At 35.5% G+C, this 17,113-nt stretch overlaps 3 protein-coding genes across 4 annotated transcripts; 1 reads left to right on the plus strand and 2 right to left on the minus strand.

The window, feature by feature from the left end:
- Positions 1–1,036: 1,036 nt before the first annotated feature.
- On the minus strand, positions 1,037–1,850 carry LOC110665065 (uncharacterized). Its single transcript, XM_021825051.2, has 2 exons — positions 1,703–1,850; positions 1,037–1,596 (listed from the first exon to the last, which is right to left on the minus strand). Exon 2 carries the CDS (start codon positions 1,590–1,592, stop codon positions 1,224–1,226), a length of 369 nt encoding a protein of 122 aa, XP_021680743.1. The 5' UTR covers positions 1,593–1,596; positions 1,703–1,850; the 3' UTR covers positions 1,037–1,223.
- LOC110665064 (B3 domain-containing transcription factor VRN1) lies at positions 1,703–4,080 on the minus strand. Of its 2 annotated transcripts, none has more exons than XM_058135951.1 (4): positions 3,946–4,080; positions 3,197–3,773; positions 2,936–3,099; positions 1,703–2,860 (listed from the first exon to the last, which is right to left on the minus strand). In XM_058135951.1, the coding sequence occupies exons 1-4, from the start codon at positions 4,072–4,074 to the stop codon at positions 2,606–2,608; spliced, it is 1,125 nt and encodes a 374-aa protein (XP_057991934.1). In that variant the 5' UTR covers positions 4,075–4,080; the 3' UTR covers positions 1,703–2,605. The 2 variants fall into 2 exon arrangements, with proteins under 2 accessions (XP_057991934.1, XP_021680742.2); XM_021825050.2 differs by having other exon boundaries at positions 2,936–3,120.
- Positions 4,081–5,401: 1,321 nt separating this feature from the next.
- Positions 5,402–6,610, plus strand: LOC131174065 (protein FAR-RED IMPAIRED RESPONSE 1-like). Its single transcript, XM_058137107.1, has 2 exons — positions 5,402–5,752; positions 5,804–6,610. The coding sequence occupies exons 1-2, from the start codon at positions 5,402–5,404 to the stop codon at positions 6,608–6,610; spliced, it is 1,158 nt and encodes a 385-aa protein (XP_057993090.1).
- Positions 6,611–17,113: the final 10,503 nt, after the last annotated feature.

Genomic DNA, 17,113 nt, shown 5'->3' on the forward strand with positions numbered 1-17,113 from the left:
GGGAATAGTCTCAATGTTTCCTTGTCTGGTTATACCAGGTTCTTTACATGTGAGTGTGACTCATCACTTGTTGGTGCTTTCCTACTTGGATGTGAAGCTCATCTTGAGCCTTTTTTAAGCACATTGGAGTGAGAGCTAAAGGGCTGCAATAGATTATCTTGAGCCTTTTTAAGCACATTGGTGCTTTCCACTCCTAGCAAAAGTTAAGGGTTATATCATGAAAATTTGCTTTCAGAAGATGAGTGCAAGTAAATGATTGGATTAGTTTCATCACTCATCATAATGGCATTTTTACCCAATCTTTTCTTTTTGCTACCCCAAAAAGAAAAAAAAATAAAGCACCACACTCCAAATTTCCTTTCTGTGCTGCTTTCTTATCCTTCAAAGAGCACTAATGGACAAGGACTTCCCCAAAATTTTATTTCACACGCAAGTGATTGCCCCAACATTTCCTGGTATTAAAGTAGTAATTCCCATCACAAGTAGGAGATCTAATAATCTGTAAGGAATTTTATTACCCTTTCACTACCAAAAAAAAAAAATCATTGCTACGGACAAATTCCATTATTATATTGCTTGTTGGTCATTGCTAATCAAAATAGCAATAGATTAGGAACCAAAATTCCATTGCTAATTAGCAACAGATTCTTTCCTTCGCTAATTTAGCAACAGAGGATAGTCAGTGAGAACGTGGAGATTGAGAAACCCAAACCACTCATTCTGAATGGTTAAAGAAGTTAATAGACCAAGAGAGCCAGGAACCATGCACAACTGTTTAACCTGCTAAGCAAATCAATTAATATGTGATGGCAACAAAGTTTATTCTTGCAAGGCCAAGTCATTTTTCAATATGCTAGTTTGATTTAGATAACCAAAATTTAGTGGGTAAAATTGTGTTTGGTACCGCTCTATGAACTGCAATTTTGTTTACACACAATGTAGACAGACATATTGGCAGAATTATGACTCCTTTGCAGTTAAAAACCACTCTTCCAAAGATTTCATAGCCACTTCAGATGATTATCCTGTCAAGGCCTTTCAAAAAGTTATAAATCCAACTTTTAATTCTGTTCCAAACCAGAACATTATTCAAGTATTTAATTCTTGATACAGTTTCAAATAGGAATTTAATGTCTTCATCACTACATGAAATGAATAACAGAACAAAGATGCAATTAAGAACAAGGAAGAAACCAACCACCAAATTAAGTTGCTACAAATTCTCACTCGGACTCCTCCACAAATGTTTCGACTCGAAGAAGAACAAATCCCACTGCAACTCCAACAAGAACTAGGCCATTCATGATTGCTGCAATCCTGAATATCTCAGCAACAGCACTGCAAGTAGAAGAGACTGCACCCCCACCTCTGCCTTTCGCTTTTGATGGGGTTCTCAGAGAGCTCACCACCTTTGCAAAGGACTGGTCAGGACATACAGGCAGTCCTAATGAGGTTACACTGTTGTGAGCTTTTAACCCACCGAAGGAATTCAGTCCTGTTATGTAATGCACATTTATGCTCTTCCTCCTAGGGCTGGAAATGGTCGCTGCAGCAAATGTTGCAGGAGAGAGTGTTGCTGAAGTTGTTGCCATTGTTCTGTTACCAAAAACAAGCAACAATGAAGAAAAGATAAGAGATTTATAAGTCTTAAAACAAAAGATTAAGCTAAAAACTGAACTAGTAATGTAGAAATATGGATTACCTGTTTCTTATGGTGTTTGTGAAGTTAGCAGTAATTGAAGATGATAAGAGGGAAAGAAATTGAGATTTTGTATGGGAAGGGATGGATAAAGTCCATATGAGATGGATGGTTGACAAGCAGATTAGATAAGCTTACTTTCTAGGTAAAGAATTAAAGATAGTTCACCCTTAAATGCTAGCCAAGGGAAAAAATTGCGAGCCCCAAGGATAGGCAGTGAAGATTGACCACAAATTTAAATCAACTGGTGCATTATTTGGACCTAAGTGTGATGAAACAAACTGGACTGTTATTACATGAATAGACTTAACCTGGATTAATGTGGTCAAAAGGAAATTTAAAAAAGAAAAGAAAAAGATTCTAGTCATCCATATTGTTTATACCATTAACATTTCAAATTACAAGATCAAACTTCATATTTGGGATTTTGGGTACCAGGAACTGTAATCTAAGTGCTTACTGCTGCCAATTACATGACAAATCAGATGTTGTTTATAAGATTCAACAATTTCCTCCATTCCCAAGAACTGTAATTTGGGATATCAATATTAATTAGGTGATTCAAAAGGAGTTCATTTACGGATCAAAATTTCCTAGATTAAGAACTACATTCACATCAAATATGGGATATTAGTTGTTATCATTGAACAACTGGAATATGGGAGTGAAAACAAGAACTGCATTCACATGAAAATTACCAAGCAAGAAATACAAGGCACCTATAAGTTAAATATCCAGCCCACAAAAGAAGTAGTTTCCACTCAAAAGCAATTGCTGCAAACTTAAACGTCAGGGCCCAGATTAGCAATCTTTTTGAGTAACCAAAATCTACGATCCAATTCCATATCAGCAAACAGAACCAAAAAGAACATAACCACTGCGCATATTCTTATTAAGCAGACAAATTTAATCCATAAAAGCATGAAATACTGAAACTTTCAGGGCAACATTCTTCTTCCGAATCAGCTCAAATAGACATACATCTCCAACCACCAATTCATTGTCACTGAAAAATTCAGCCCAGCCCCCTCTTAAACTCAAATATCCACCTCTCCAGTAGCAATCGGTATGGATTATCCACTCTCCTCCATTAGAATCCTGAACTTTGATCATCTCAGAAATATTACGCAGAAAACTCTTAGCAAATGCTGATGGCACATGCTGCAAAATTCAGGAAGAAAATTGATAATAAGCACACTGGAAGAGAGGAACTCCAAGAAATTAACCAGGTAATACCATTGCATTGTCGCCTACAAAATGTTGCCTCAAGATAACCAGGAAAGCTGGATTTTTTGGCTTGCACTCCATTGCTGCATCCACCGCTTTCTTGCTTTCTGGTGATATTTTTGATAATGTTGCATAAAATTGTTTACTTGTAAAGATGTTAAATTCTTCACATCCTGGTGACGAGTCAATTCCATCTTTAAAAGTAATGGATTATTGTTTAGAGTGTAGATTCATAATAACACCACAATAAGAAAGAATTCACATGATTACCTAGGTTCGAGTCATTTGCATTGGGCAAGTCTTCCATCTCACAATTGTCGCCCTTTTTCTGGTATTCTTGCTGAAACTTCCGTTTCTCTGCAGAAGCAGCATCCTTGAAACTCTTGTTAATTCCTAGATTGCCAGAACCAAAAACAGGTCTAGCCAGATTCTGCTGTGTTGTAGCATAGTTCCTTTTCTTGGAACTTGCCCCTTTGCTTGAACTTGGATGTGGATTAGAACCCAAAATCCCACCAAAATCATTATGTTTCATTTCATCCTCATTGAATAGTGGCTGTTTCCTAGGTTCTTCCTTACTTCTTGGTTGATAACATGGATATCCAATCTCAAAAACACTCTCATCGAATATAGAAACATTGAAACTCGACATACCCATATAGTTGAATATTAAAATCCATCCATTACAGATGGAATAATATTCTACAAATTCATGCCAGCCATCATCAAACCAAATGATCATCGCCCCTTTAGTTAAACCCACTTCCCAAATAAGGCCATTAGGTGCAATGAGCTTAGCTACATCAGAAAGCTCATCCCCATATTTCCTCACAAACTTCACCGGTAGTTTCTGCAAGTATTCAGAATTAGCTAAATTTTAGTAGATGAGCATTGTTTTGAAGATTTCAAAACCAGAAAAAGCAAGAACAACAAAAATATATACAAGACAGTTCACTTGTGACAACCCAAGTCAGTAACATTTTTCATACATCTGAATTAAATAACTCATGCATGTGCTTTACCAGCTTCTTGTCCTCGATGGTACTTGCACGTATTTTGCTGAAGAAACTCCTCCAATATCTCTTCACTCTAGTGGTCGACTGCCTGCAGCAAGGCCTCTCACAGGATCTCATTGAATGTCTGGAAGCCATATCTGCGCCTATCAAGTGCTTAATCTCAAGAATTGATGGTTTATATATATATATATATATATATATATATTGGTTGAAATTGAGGATAATTAATTCTTGTGAATGTAACGGATTATATATGTTCCCAATGTAATTCTCATTGAAATTACTGGAAGGATGTGTGTTGAAGTTATGCATTAATTGTGTAACATTTATGTATAATTCTGTTTCTTATTATTTATTTCAAGAGTGCTGCTAAATAGCTCAATTTGAGCTGGCTCAAATGGTATTAATGTATGTAGTTTTACTATTATACCCTTAAAAGAAAGAGAGGAAACAATTTAAAAATGGCTTCAAAGCTTGGAGCTGGTAAGATAGCTCATTTCATGGCTCATGCAAAGGAAAGCGTGCATGCAACAAGCTATTATTGCTTGCAGCCATGCACACCATTCAAGAACTGATGATTCGATGAGTGTGTCTACTGCATTAATGCATGCACATATGAGCTAACACATGCAGCAGTGATGAGCATTCCTTGTTTTTGCCTTCCTTAAAATATTTTCATTCTTTGTTTTTGCCTTCCTTAAAATATTTTCATTCTTTGTTTTTTCTTTTAAAGTTGATTCATTCTCTCAGTTTTTTCAATTTTTTTATGGCGGGGTTAAGTCAGGGAAGGTCATATTGTAGGCAATTGTTTGATGAGATATTTGATTTTAGTGAAGATGATAGTTTGTTCACTGAAGATGTGGAGGAAGATGAATCAGGTGGTGATCAAGATATGAACGAAGGAGGCATTAGAGCGAAGAGCAAATACTAATGCTATTGAAGAAGGTCCTCTAACAGGATGTTATTTCCTTGTATCGAGACTATGTTCAACTTCTATAAAGAACATGCTAGATTGAAAGGTTTTAGTGTTTTCAAAAGATCGTGATTAATGTGCAGGTGGATCTCGCAAATATCAAACAATTAGTTGCGATAAAGGAAGGAAAGCAATTGGTGCGAAATCATCAAAAGGATAAATTGTCTGCAAAGATTAATGCAATCCTAAGAGAAAATGGAATGTGGCGATTTCAAAAGTTATTTCAAGTCACAATCACGAATTGGAACCTTCTATGTCTAGATTGATGGTTGCTCACAGTCCTTGAATATGGATATGAAGAGGAGATTGGAGGCAAAGCGATATAGGCGGCATAAGACCCATAAAAAGCATTAGGTTGCTTGAAGTTCAAGCGGTGGACGAGAAAATTTAATTTGTTTGTCAAAGGATTGTCGAAACTTCATTGAGCGAAAGAGGAGGCTACGACTTGGTGATGGTGATCTTTGAGGCTATCGTAAGTTGTTTGTGAGAATGCAACGAAGCGATCACGAGTTTTTCTATTCATTTGATCTTGATGATGATTCCAGGCTTTCAAATGTTCTATGGGTTCATCCTCGTAGTCGAGCTGCTTACGAGGAATTCAATGATGTTGTTAGTTTTGACACTACTTACCTTGTTAATCAATACAAGTTGCCATTTGCCACCATTGTTGGAGTAAATCATCATGGGCAATCTATTTTATTAGGATGCGCCTTGATCTCACATGAAGATGTAAACACTTTTAAGTGGTTGTTCATGACGTGGCTTGAAGCAATGGAAGATGTTCATCCTAATTCTATTCTTACAGATCAATGCGAGAGCATGAGGAAAGCCATTAGGGAGGTAATGCCTAATACTAGAGCGTGATATTGCTGGTGGAGTATATTATGCAAGGTACCTGAGAAGTTTAAGGGTGTTACTGATTATGATAGTGCATGCCTTGAGTTTAAAGCTGTAATATATGATAGCTTAACCATCGAGATGTTTGAGAGAAATTGGAATGAGTTTGTGGTGAAGCATGGGTTGGAAAGAAATGAATGGCTTTCCAAACTATATGTTGATAGGGAGTATTGGGTTCCAATTTATCTCAATCACACATTTTGGGCTGGAATGGTTTCGACTCAAAGGAGTGAGAGCATGCATGCCTATTTTGATGGGTATGTTAACTCAATGAGCACACTAAAGCAATTTGTGGAGCAGTATGAGATTGCTATGTGTGACAAGAATGAAAAGGAGTTCTATGCTGATTTCAAATCAAAAAACACAGTTGTAAATTGCATATCTGTTTTTAAATGGGAACAACAGTTTCAAAAGGCATTTACTAATTCAATATTCAAGCTCGTTCAAGAGGAGATTAAACGAATGTGGTATTGCCATGTCATTCAGCCAACTGAAGAGGGAAGGCGTGAAGCAGATAATGAGCCAGGAATTGAGAGACATAAAATTATGGAGAAATCCATAATCAACAACTGGTTTCGTAGGGAGTTTGTTTATGATGTAGAGTACAGGGAAAATGGCCAATATTTCAGCTGCAATTGTAAGAAATTCGAATCAAAAGGAATATTGTGCTGCCATATCATGAGGTTGATGTCACTCAAAGACATAAAGTTCATCAACGAACGATATTTGCTTAGGCGATGGAGAAAAGATGTTAACCGTGTCCATAGTAAAAGTTTTTTCACGGAGGGTACCCACATATGACAGAGGAGTTTGAGAAATACAGGGAGATGGAGAGGTTATTTCAAGAAGCATCCGATTTGGCTTACGATGACAATAAGATCAAATTTGTGAAACAACGGTTGGCTGAATTGAAGCGGGATTTATTGAGCTGGAATGATGGAATGATTGCTCCTACCAGTAATACACAGGTTACTATTGACACTAACAATGTTGATGAAAACGAAGAAAATGAAAGAGTTATTCTTAATCCACATGTGACTCGTAGTCGTGGACGGCCACGAATAAACAGCACAGTCGATGGGAGATCACTCAACGAGCAAATTACGTAGGAATAGAAACAATGGAAGGCGGCGTAAGTCGACCAAGAAACAATATTAACTCGAATATTGCTGAGCAGGTATATATATATTTTTTTAAATCAGTACTAATGTTATTTATTTCATTTTTTTTTAGATATTTCATGTAACTTGTGTCCTTTTACATGTAAAGGTTGGGCCGCATAATAGCCAAACACCAGGCAGCCAAACACAAGGAAATGTTGCTGATGCTGTAATTAATCCGATTGTCAGTGGAACTATACCAAGCCATCATAGTATTAGGCATTAAGGAACCCATTATACTACTAAGCATTACAATGGAACTGGTTAAGAAATTAGAATAATATCATCAATGTAATAGCAATTTTTTAAAATTTTATTACAACTTATCTTATGAAATAGTCAGAGATGCGTTTATAACTAATCAAAATAAGGAAGCTAATTTTAGTCTGCTTCTGCTTCTTATGTAAGCAAGACGTAGCATATTATATAATTTATTATAACTCGTGTAAGATCATTTTTCTTGTTAAGTTGAGATTACATTTCTGGATTATAATCATAGCCATGGTCGGACAGTGCTAAATGGCACAAATGTTGTGGCACAAATAGCACAAATGCTTATAAAATGACATAACTATCCTTATTAAAATTTTGAATGGAAGAGATGTCAAGAGATAGAGTATAATTTGAATTTTCATTATCTCTCTTCTATTTAACAACTACTTGAGTAAATAGGATGAAAGTTCCCATGCTTTCCTTGAGCTACCCACCATAATTAATATTATGTGAGTTCCAATTAATATTTTAATAATTAAGTGTTTATTATTTATGATAACACATAATAATAATTAAATATTATTTCTCATTAATTTAAAATAAAATATTTATATTATATATAAGATTTTGAAAAAATTTTATCATCTTAAGTTAACTTTTAAGATATAATTAGATTTAATTTATTTTCTTAAATATGATATCAGATTGAATTACTTATAAATGTGTTTGTCTATAAATTTTATCTTCAGATATTCATATTCTAAATATGTTCTCCTTGAGACTTTTAGAGTGAATTAAACTCAATTTATTTTTTTAATTTTAAATTTTTAAGAACCTCTTTTAACAAAATTTCGGTGAATTAAAATAATGATATAGGTAGATTTATTTCTATAGATAATATTAGTAAAGACATTCACCCAATCTACATATAAAAATGTAAACAGAATCATTCAAGTAATGTTCACTTTTTATTTGTTTGATATAATTTTCTTGGTTTCTTTCCTCGGCACATGCGATGACTTTGGCTCTAATAAAGTGTCTCTTGCTTGAGAAACCATCTTTGTATGGACAAATTACCGCACATGCACGCCCCTAATTAATTTATTTTCTTTCCATTTCTTTATTTTTAATCTAAGAAAGGAAAATAAATCCAACAAGACAAATTGACTAAGAGGACACACTATAAAGCCATTAAAAAAAAGGACAGTGCTAAATGGCACAAATGTTGTGGCACAAATAGCACAAATGCTTATAAAATGACATAACTATCCTTATTAAAATTTTGAATGGAAGAGATGTCAAGAGATAGAGTATAATTTGAATTTTCATTATCTCTCTTCTATCTAACAACTACTTGAGTAAATAGGATGAGAGTTCCCATGCTTTCCTTGAGCTACCCACCATAATTAATATTATGTGAGTTCCAATTACCTTTTTGAAAAAGTTTAAAGAAGTATACTATTGTTTTATTGAACAAACCCTTATTTGTATCTATCTTCATCTTCTTTCTAAGAAACTCTTTATTGTAAAGCATTGTATCTATCTTTATCACCTTAGTAGATGGGACGGTAAAACAATAAATAAGCCTCAAGCTACAAAATGTCGAGAGGGGGGTGCTAGATATAAAGATGTATTGCTTTCCTCTTAATCAATATTTAATGCATATACACCAATTCTATCAATTAGAAGATGCATAATTGGAACAAATGTTTAGCCTGCTGTTATTTATATATAACATCCTATGTATTCTTATAAGGACTTAATTTTCACAAATGAGGAAAAGCATTCCATCAGAATTTTAATATATTGGATATGCAATAACTTGAGTTTGAAAAGCAAAGGCTTGGTAACATGCGCAATTCATATACAATAGCAGTCCCAAGCCAATGAAAATAGTCTTGCAAAAAAAAATATCCGACTTCCAAACTTGGTAAGGATAAAAATTATGGCAAAACATTCGACACACATAGAGGATAGCATAGCATATTGTCTCATGAAACATAAACTTAGCATACTATATACATAAGACAACACCAAAAAGGACCCTATCCAAACTGTAGCTACTGCCCAGCCCTTGTAATTTCAGTTTGAAACTCAATCCTATAGTCATCAGCCACTGTCAAAGTGAATTCCACCTCATCATCCTTTCCCAATTGGTTTTCCTGCACAAATGCACGCCATCCTTTTTCAAACCTTGCTTTCTTGAAGACTCCCTCTTGACTAAACCGAGTCACATACTGAACTTGAAATTGTTTACGCACACCAGGTACTTGTATGTGAACCAACCTCCCATTCAAGCCAAGAAACGTCTTCGCAAATTCAATTGGAATATTCTAGTAAATAACACAAGATACATTTTATACATGTCAATAACTATTTGAAAAATAATTTACATAATCAATAAAGTTTTCAACATAATTCGTAAATGGCTAGTTTACCACTTTGTATTTCCAATCAGCGGTGTTCATCACAGACACAAAGTTTGGTAGTAGGAAGGGGTTCTGCATCAGGATTACTGTTGTGCTCTATAAAAAACATGAAATTTAATAATAATAAAGAGAAAAACAAAGCAAGTTCTTATTATTTTATTGGTTGCATGAAAGAAATAAAAAAAAAAAAACTCATAATGCGAAAGTCAGCACATTCACCTATTACATCATCATCATCTGAAGATATTTGAATTACTTCCGGAAATGGTGGAAATCCATAATCAATCTCAACTCCTTTTTTATCGAACATTAACATCTCAACCTGCTGTGTACTGATGACAGAAAATATGATACAGAACTTCTGTTTCAACTTGTAGTATTTGATAAGTTCATCAACACCATCTGTAAAATATAAATTCCCATCTTTCTCATCCACTACAACCGCAACCTGCCATGAGTGACCTTCCAAACCTTTGACAAAAAGTGTTATGGTATCAAAATTTAAATCGCCCAGCAGATGAGTAACATGATTTGGAATCCTCTGTATATGTCGAAAAAAATGGATGAGAAACAAATATCATATCAGCATCAGTAAATTATCACTTATTTCTATTTTATATTGACTAAAGAAAAAAAAATTAGATAAAAGGATATAAAGAGCTTACGATCCTGCTAGTGTTGCGTTCAACAATGAAATAGAACCTATCCTTTTCTCCCATGGTGCTCTTAAGAGAGGATTCTTTCTCTTTCAGTTAAAAATGAACGAGGACGTCGACCGTTTATTAATGTTTGAAAGGAAAGATCTCACCATTTCGATTCTCTCTCTCGGTCTCTACGTTAGGTAGATCTTTGAGCGTTTATTATTGTTTGAAGGGAACTTAATGGCGATCAACAAACCCTCTCAACACTCATCTGGATATTAATTGCCCATTTAATAAACGGAAATGTAGTGGGAATAGTGATATTAAAAAGGAAAAAAAATATGACACAGGGAGGGTTCGAACCCTTGACCATCTTTGGGAAGCATGCACGATGCCAATTCGGCTATTAGCCCTCATCCAATAATTTCTTCAATGGAAATGACTTTATCTTGTTAAGGTGTGTTTTAAAGGGAAAAAAAGAATCGACCTTTGGAGGTTCGAACCCTTAACCATCTTTGGGAAGCATGCTTGATGCCAGTCGGGCTATTAGCCCTCATCAGATAATCTTTTGTATGAAAAATATATATACACACACAAGAGTTATTAAAAATTTAAAAGATATATTGATTTATATATTTCTATATCTCTCTCTCCACATGTTTATCTCTCTCTCCCTTTATTTATCTTTATATATGTGATAATCTTAATATCTCTGCCTATAACTCTTTTTATTTCTATCATTCTCTAAATATCTTTGACTATCTCACTCTATATTTATCTTGTTAAGGTGTGTTTTAAAAGGAAAAAAAAGAATCGACCTTTGGGAGGTTCGAACCCTTAACCATCTTTGGGAAGCATGCTTGATGCAGTCGGGCTATTAGCCCTCATCCGATAATCTTTTGTATGAAAAATATATATACACACACAAGAGTTATTAAAAAATAAACACATATATTGATTTATATATTTCTATATCTCTCTCTCCACATGTTTATCTCTCTCTCCCTTTATTTATTTTTATATATGTGATAATCTTAATATCTCTGCCTATAACTCTTTTTATTTCTATCATTCTCTAAATATCTTTGACTATCTTCCTCTATATTTAAATTAAAAACAATGATTTAATGATGATAATGGTGACAATATTGTACACATGGTGATTATAGCAGTGGTGTTGATTTAACTATTGATGGTCGTATTGGTGATTATTCTAATAGTAGTGAAGTGGTGTTAATAATATAATTCAATCATTTTTTATGACTTATTAGCATTTGATTTTCTTCCCCTATCACAAATGATACAATAATATTTCTGGCACTTCAAACATGATTTTTTTACAACACTAATACCTTGCAATATCGTGTGCGCTTGGTAAAACAATGGCGCCAAGATTTGTTTACCATTTTCCCTCCCAATATTCCCTCCATTCATGTGGAGGGTGAGTTAGACAATTTACATCCATTTGTGCCATTTGTGACATTTTTTTTTGCGCCAAAAAACATTTCCTTTTAATTAATAGAGAGCTACCATAACAACAAAATTAAAAAGGATATTTCATTGTTTTTAACAAAATAACACGCTTAAACTGCTCAATAATAATCCGAAAGAAAAAAACCATTGGCACTGGATATCAATGCAAGTTTTAAACAATATCCATCAAATGATCCATTAATATTTGAAATAGTAACATTTTAAATATAATGACCCATGCGGATGTGAAATGAAGAAGCTTGATTTTTCCATAACTGATTAGATGAAGGTGCACTCATCGCCTTTCTCTAGTCCATAGAATCTAACAAACCGAACCCATCCCTTTGCAATTCTTGCTTTCAGTTTTGGCTTCTTTCCACGTCTGGATGTCTCCTCTGTACAAACATACCCAAGTTTAAATGGCATGGGATGATCTAATCTTCGTCCAGGTTTAGGCAGCTTCCACACTCTGATTGTGGTTGTGTCTCGTCAATAAATTGCACGACTTCAAGTGCGAGGATATCCTTTACAAATAAAGTTGACACCATTAGAAGTAATAAAAAAAAAATCCAATTGAAATTGTGTATACAGAAAATTAATGTACTACAAATGATAGTAAAGCATACCACTTTATATTTCCAATCGTAATTCTTGCAAACAAATTTAAATGACCATTGAGAAGGATTGACATGGTTACGTGATAACAAATGATCTACACGGTAGTATAAATCATTTAAGCAATTGCGTATCAATTCATTCTCATGAACATCTACATGGCAGTACAAATAATTAAACAATTGCGTAACAATTCATTCTTATGAATAGCATATAATTTGGTAAGAAAAAAATTGAAATTTCTCACCTGTATTTAGATTTGCATGCATTGTATTGTGATAAACATTGGTTAGCCCTATGTTATGCTCTTGCGTCCTCTTAGGGTAGTAAATCTCTCTACCACCAGAATTGATTATGACCACTTTAAATTCATATGGAGGATTGAAAGTGAAGATCAATTTGTAGTTCAGTTCTACTTTGTGGTAATCCATGAATTCTGATAATCCCTTGTCAATTATAGATACTCCTAGTCTGCTTTGACTAGCACTTCCCGAGTTTCATTTGATGGTGTGCGCAAATGAAATGTAAACTGAAATTGTTCCATTCTCTCTCTTAAAAACCTTGACGGATTAACTTGGAAGAACACAAACACAAAGCAGATGATAGATGATAGATGAAAGAGGTGCGTGAATCATACATAACAGATGATAGATGAAGGTTTCACTTACCATGGATTGGAATTTGATTACATCCTCAGTTATACGAACCTCAAATGTGTCTGACATTATTGCTTCGATTGATAGGATAAAGATTTGAGAGAGGAGGGTATGATACTCGTTTGTCAGCTAACAACTACGGATAGATATATGAATCAGATGTGTTTTTGGGTGGTAGATATGTTTTAGGGTGATACTTGAATAATGAGCATGGGAAAGGGATGAGCATGCCATTGAAAATTGGAGATGGCAATTACTTTTGACTCAAAGATCTTTATTGGTCAAACAGATATGTCCAACATTGTCATTGGAAATATGCAATGGAATTAATAACCCCTTCTTGTTGAATATGAATGGCTCACACTAAGTAAATGTTGGCGTTTAGGGCAATTTTTTTTTGAATCAATATGGGTCGTTTTGGTTTTACGAAGAAAAAAAACTTGTGTTCAATTCAGATCGAACCAATACACATAAATTCGAATGCTCGCCCAATTATGCATTTAATTATGTCATTTTTTAATTAAATGTTAATATTATGTTTGTAACAAAATTACTTTTATATAAATTTGAAATTTAAAAGTTAAGTAATTACCATATTAAATTTTATATTAATTTTTATAATAATAACTCTATATATTAAAGTATAGTAGTGGTGGTGGTGATGGTGTGATGGTGGTAGTGGTGGTGGTGGTGTTAGAGTTATATGCTATAAGTTATATAATATGCTATGTTATACTATTTTAAGTAAAGTTATATTATATAAAATTAAAATATAAATTTAAGTAAAATAAATAGAATATTAAAATTGATAGCGGTGGTGTAATGGTGGTGGTGGTAGGGGTGGTGGTGGTCTTTGGTGGAGTGGTTATGTGGGAGGGGGGGTGGTGGTGGTGGTGGTGTAATAGCGGTGGCTGTGGTGGTGGAGTGGTGGGGGTGGTGGTGGTGATGGAGTAGTAGGGGTGGTGATAGGGTGTTGGTGGTGGTGGTATTGGTGGAGGTGGTAGTGATAGGGTGATGGTGGTGGTGGAGTGGTGGGGGTAGTGGTGGTCTTTGGTGGAGTGGTGGGGTTGTGGTGGTGGTCTTTGGTGGTAGTGGAGTGATCGTGGAAGTGGTGGTGGTGTTGGAGTTATATGCTATAAGTTATATAATATGCTATGTTATACTATTTTAAGTAAAGTTATATTATATAAAATTGAAATATAAATTTAACTAAAATAAATAGAATATTAAAATTGATATTAAAATTGATTGCAGTGGTGTAATGGTGGTGGTGGTCTTTGGTGGAGTGGTGATGTTGGAGTCGTGGTGGTGGTGTAATAGTGGTGGCGGTGGTGGTGGAGTGGTGGGGTGGTGGTGGCTATGGAGTAGTAGAGGTGGTGATAGGGTATTGGTGGTGGTGGTATTGGTGGAGGTGGTAGTGATAGGGTGATGGTGGTGGTGGAGTGGTGGGGGTAGTGGTGGCGATGGAGTAGTAGGGGTGGTGATAGGGTATTGGTGGTGGTGGTATTGGTGGAGGTGGTAGTGATAGGGTAATGGTGGTGGTGGAGTGGTGGGGGTAGTGGTGGCGATGGAGTAGTAGGGGTGGGGATAGGGTATTGGTGGTGGTGGTAGTGAGAGGGTAAGGGTGGTGGTGGCACCACCACCACAACCCCCACCACCACCACCACCACTATCACTCCACTACCGCCACCACCACCACCACCACCACCACCACCACTTTACCACTACTACCACCACTATCACTCTACTACGACCACCACCACTACTACTATCACTCTACCACCACTCCATCACCACCACCACCACCACCTCTGTTCCCACCACTATCACGGTGCCACCACCACCACCCACCACCACCACTATCACTCCACCACTGCCACCACCACCACTATCACTCTACCACCACCACCACCACCACCACCACCACCACCACTCTAACACTACTACCACCACTATCACTCTACTACTACCACCACCATCACTCTACTACTACCACCACCACTACTACTATCACTCTACCACCACTCCATCACCACCACCACCACCACCACCTCTGTTCCCACCACTATCACACTACCACCACCACCACCCCCCCCCACCCCCACTAACCCTCCACCACAGCCACCCCCCCCCCTAACACTCTACCACCACCACCACCCCCCCCACCACCACTCTACCACTACTACCACCACTATCCCTCTACTACGACCACCACCATCACTCTACTACTACCACCACCACTACTACTATCACTCTACCACCACTCCATCACCACCACCACCACCACCACCTGTTCCCACCACTATCACACTACCACCACCACCGCCACCGCCACCGCCACCACTATTACTTCACCACCGCCACCACCACCACTATCACCACACTCTACCACCACCACCACCACCACCACTCTACCACTACTACCACCACTATCACTCTACTACCACCACCATCACTCTACTACTACCACCACCACTACTACTATCACTCTACCACCACTCCATCACCACCACCCCCGCTGTTGCCACCACTATCACACTCCCACCACCACCACCACCACCACCATTATCATTATACCACCACTATCACTCCACCACCACTACCACTCTACCACCACCACTATCACTCCACCATCGCCACCGCCACAATCGCTCTACCACCACCATCACCACCACTACCAGTATCACTCCACCACTACCACCACCACCACCACCACTATCACACCACAACTATCAGTGCACCATTACCACCACTCTATCACCACCACCACCACCACCAATACCCTATCACCACCACCACCACCTCCGTTGCTGCCACTATCACACTACCACCACTTCTTCAACAACACCACTCCACCACTTGCTATCACTCCTCCACCACTATTAAATGATTTAATATATATTCTTAAATTGATATATATAATTTATATATTGAAATTTATATCATATTTCAATATTTTATATATTGAAAAAATATAAATATAACTAGTTTAACGGTCACCCTACCCACACTAATCTAGCACCTCCATCATTATCACTCCACCACCACTATTAAATTTCAAACCAATTTTAATATGATAATTACTTTAATATCAATATTTATTGTTATAATATTTAATTTCATTTTTTAAATGCTATTTACTTCACTCAAATTAATATATATTAAATTTATATCATATTTCAAGTTAAAAAAAAATAAATATAACTTATAGTATAACTTAACATTAAAAATCAATATCTCTTATCTTATAACAAACATATTATATGTCATAACTTATAGTGTATAATATCTCTATATTTGCATATTTCCCATAGCATTAAATCAAAGATATTAATCGGATTGAATAACGCAATTCCCTTGCTTTTGGAGATAGAACCACCATAACTCATCTCTTATCTCTACTCTCTCCCTATTATCATTCTACGGTTTCTCAATTCCAACAGAGCAGATAGTATTAATTATTATATCTTTATTTATTAAAATAATATTTTTAATTTATTTAAAATATAAAATAAAATAATTAAAAATTTAAAGAAAATTTGGACGCTACTATAAGTAGCGTCCAACTTTTCTTAAATATTTTTAATTATTTTTTTTTAATTTTAATTTTTTATTTTATTTTATTAAATTTTAATTTAATTTTAAATTAAAAAATAATATTTATAATAAAAATATTATAATATATAATATTATATATTATAATTTTATTTATTAAAATAATATTTATATTTTATTTAAAATATAAAATAAAATAATTAAAAATTAAAAAAAAGGTTGGACGCTACTATATGTAGCGTCCAACCTTTAAATTTTTTTTTTAATTTATTTTTTATTATTTAAAGGAAAGCTAGCGTCCAGCTTTCCTTTAAAAATTTTGATGCGGACGCTATTATAAATAGCGTCCGAACCTTAAAAACGCTATTATAATTAGCGTCGCACTCATCTCGTCCATTTCAGTAACTCACCCCTTTTTGGTAATTATCTTCGAACGCACCTTTTTTTGGTATTATTTTGTTTTCGATTACACATTTTTTGTCAAAAGCCCCTTATTTCGGCCTTGTGTGTTTTCTTTGTTTGGCTAAGGGACAATAGGGTTATTTTAGTTGGATGTGATGGG

This window comes from Hevea brasiliensis, chromosome 15 (assembly GCF_030052815.1).
Source record: "Hevea brasiliensis isolate MT/VB/25A 57/8 chromosome 15, ASM3005281v1, whole genome shotgun sequence".
Lineage (NCBI taxonomy): Eukaryota > Viridiplantae > Streptophyta > Magnoliopsida > Malpighiales > Euphorbiaceae > Hevea > Hevea brasiliensis.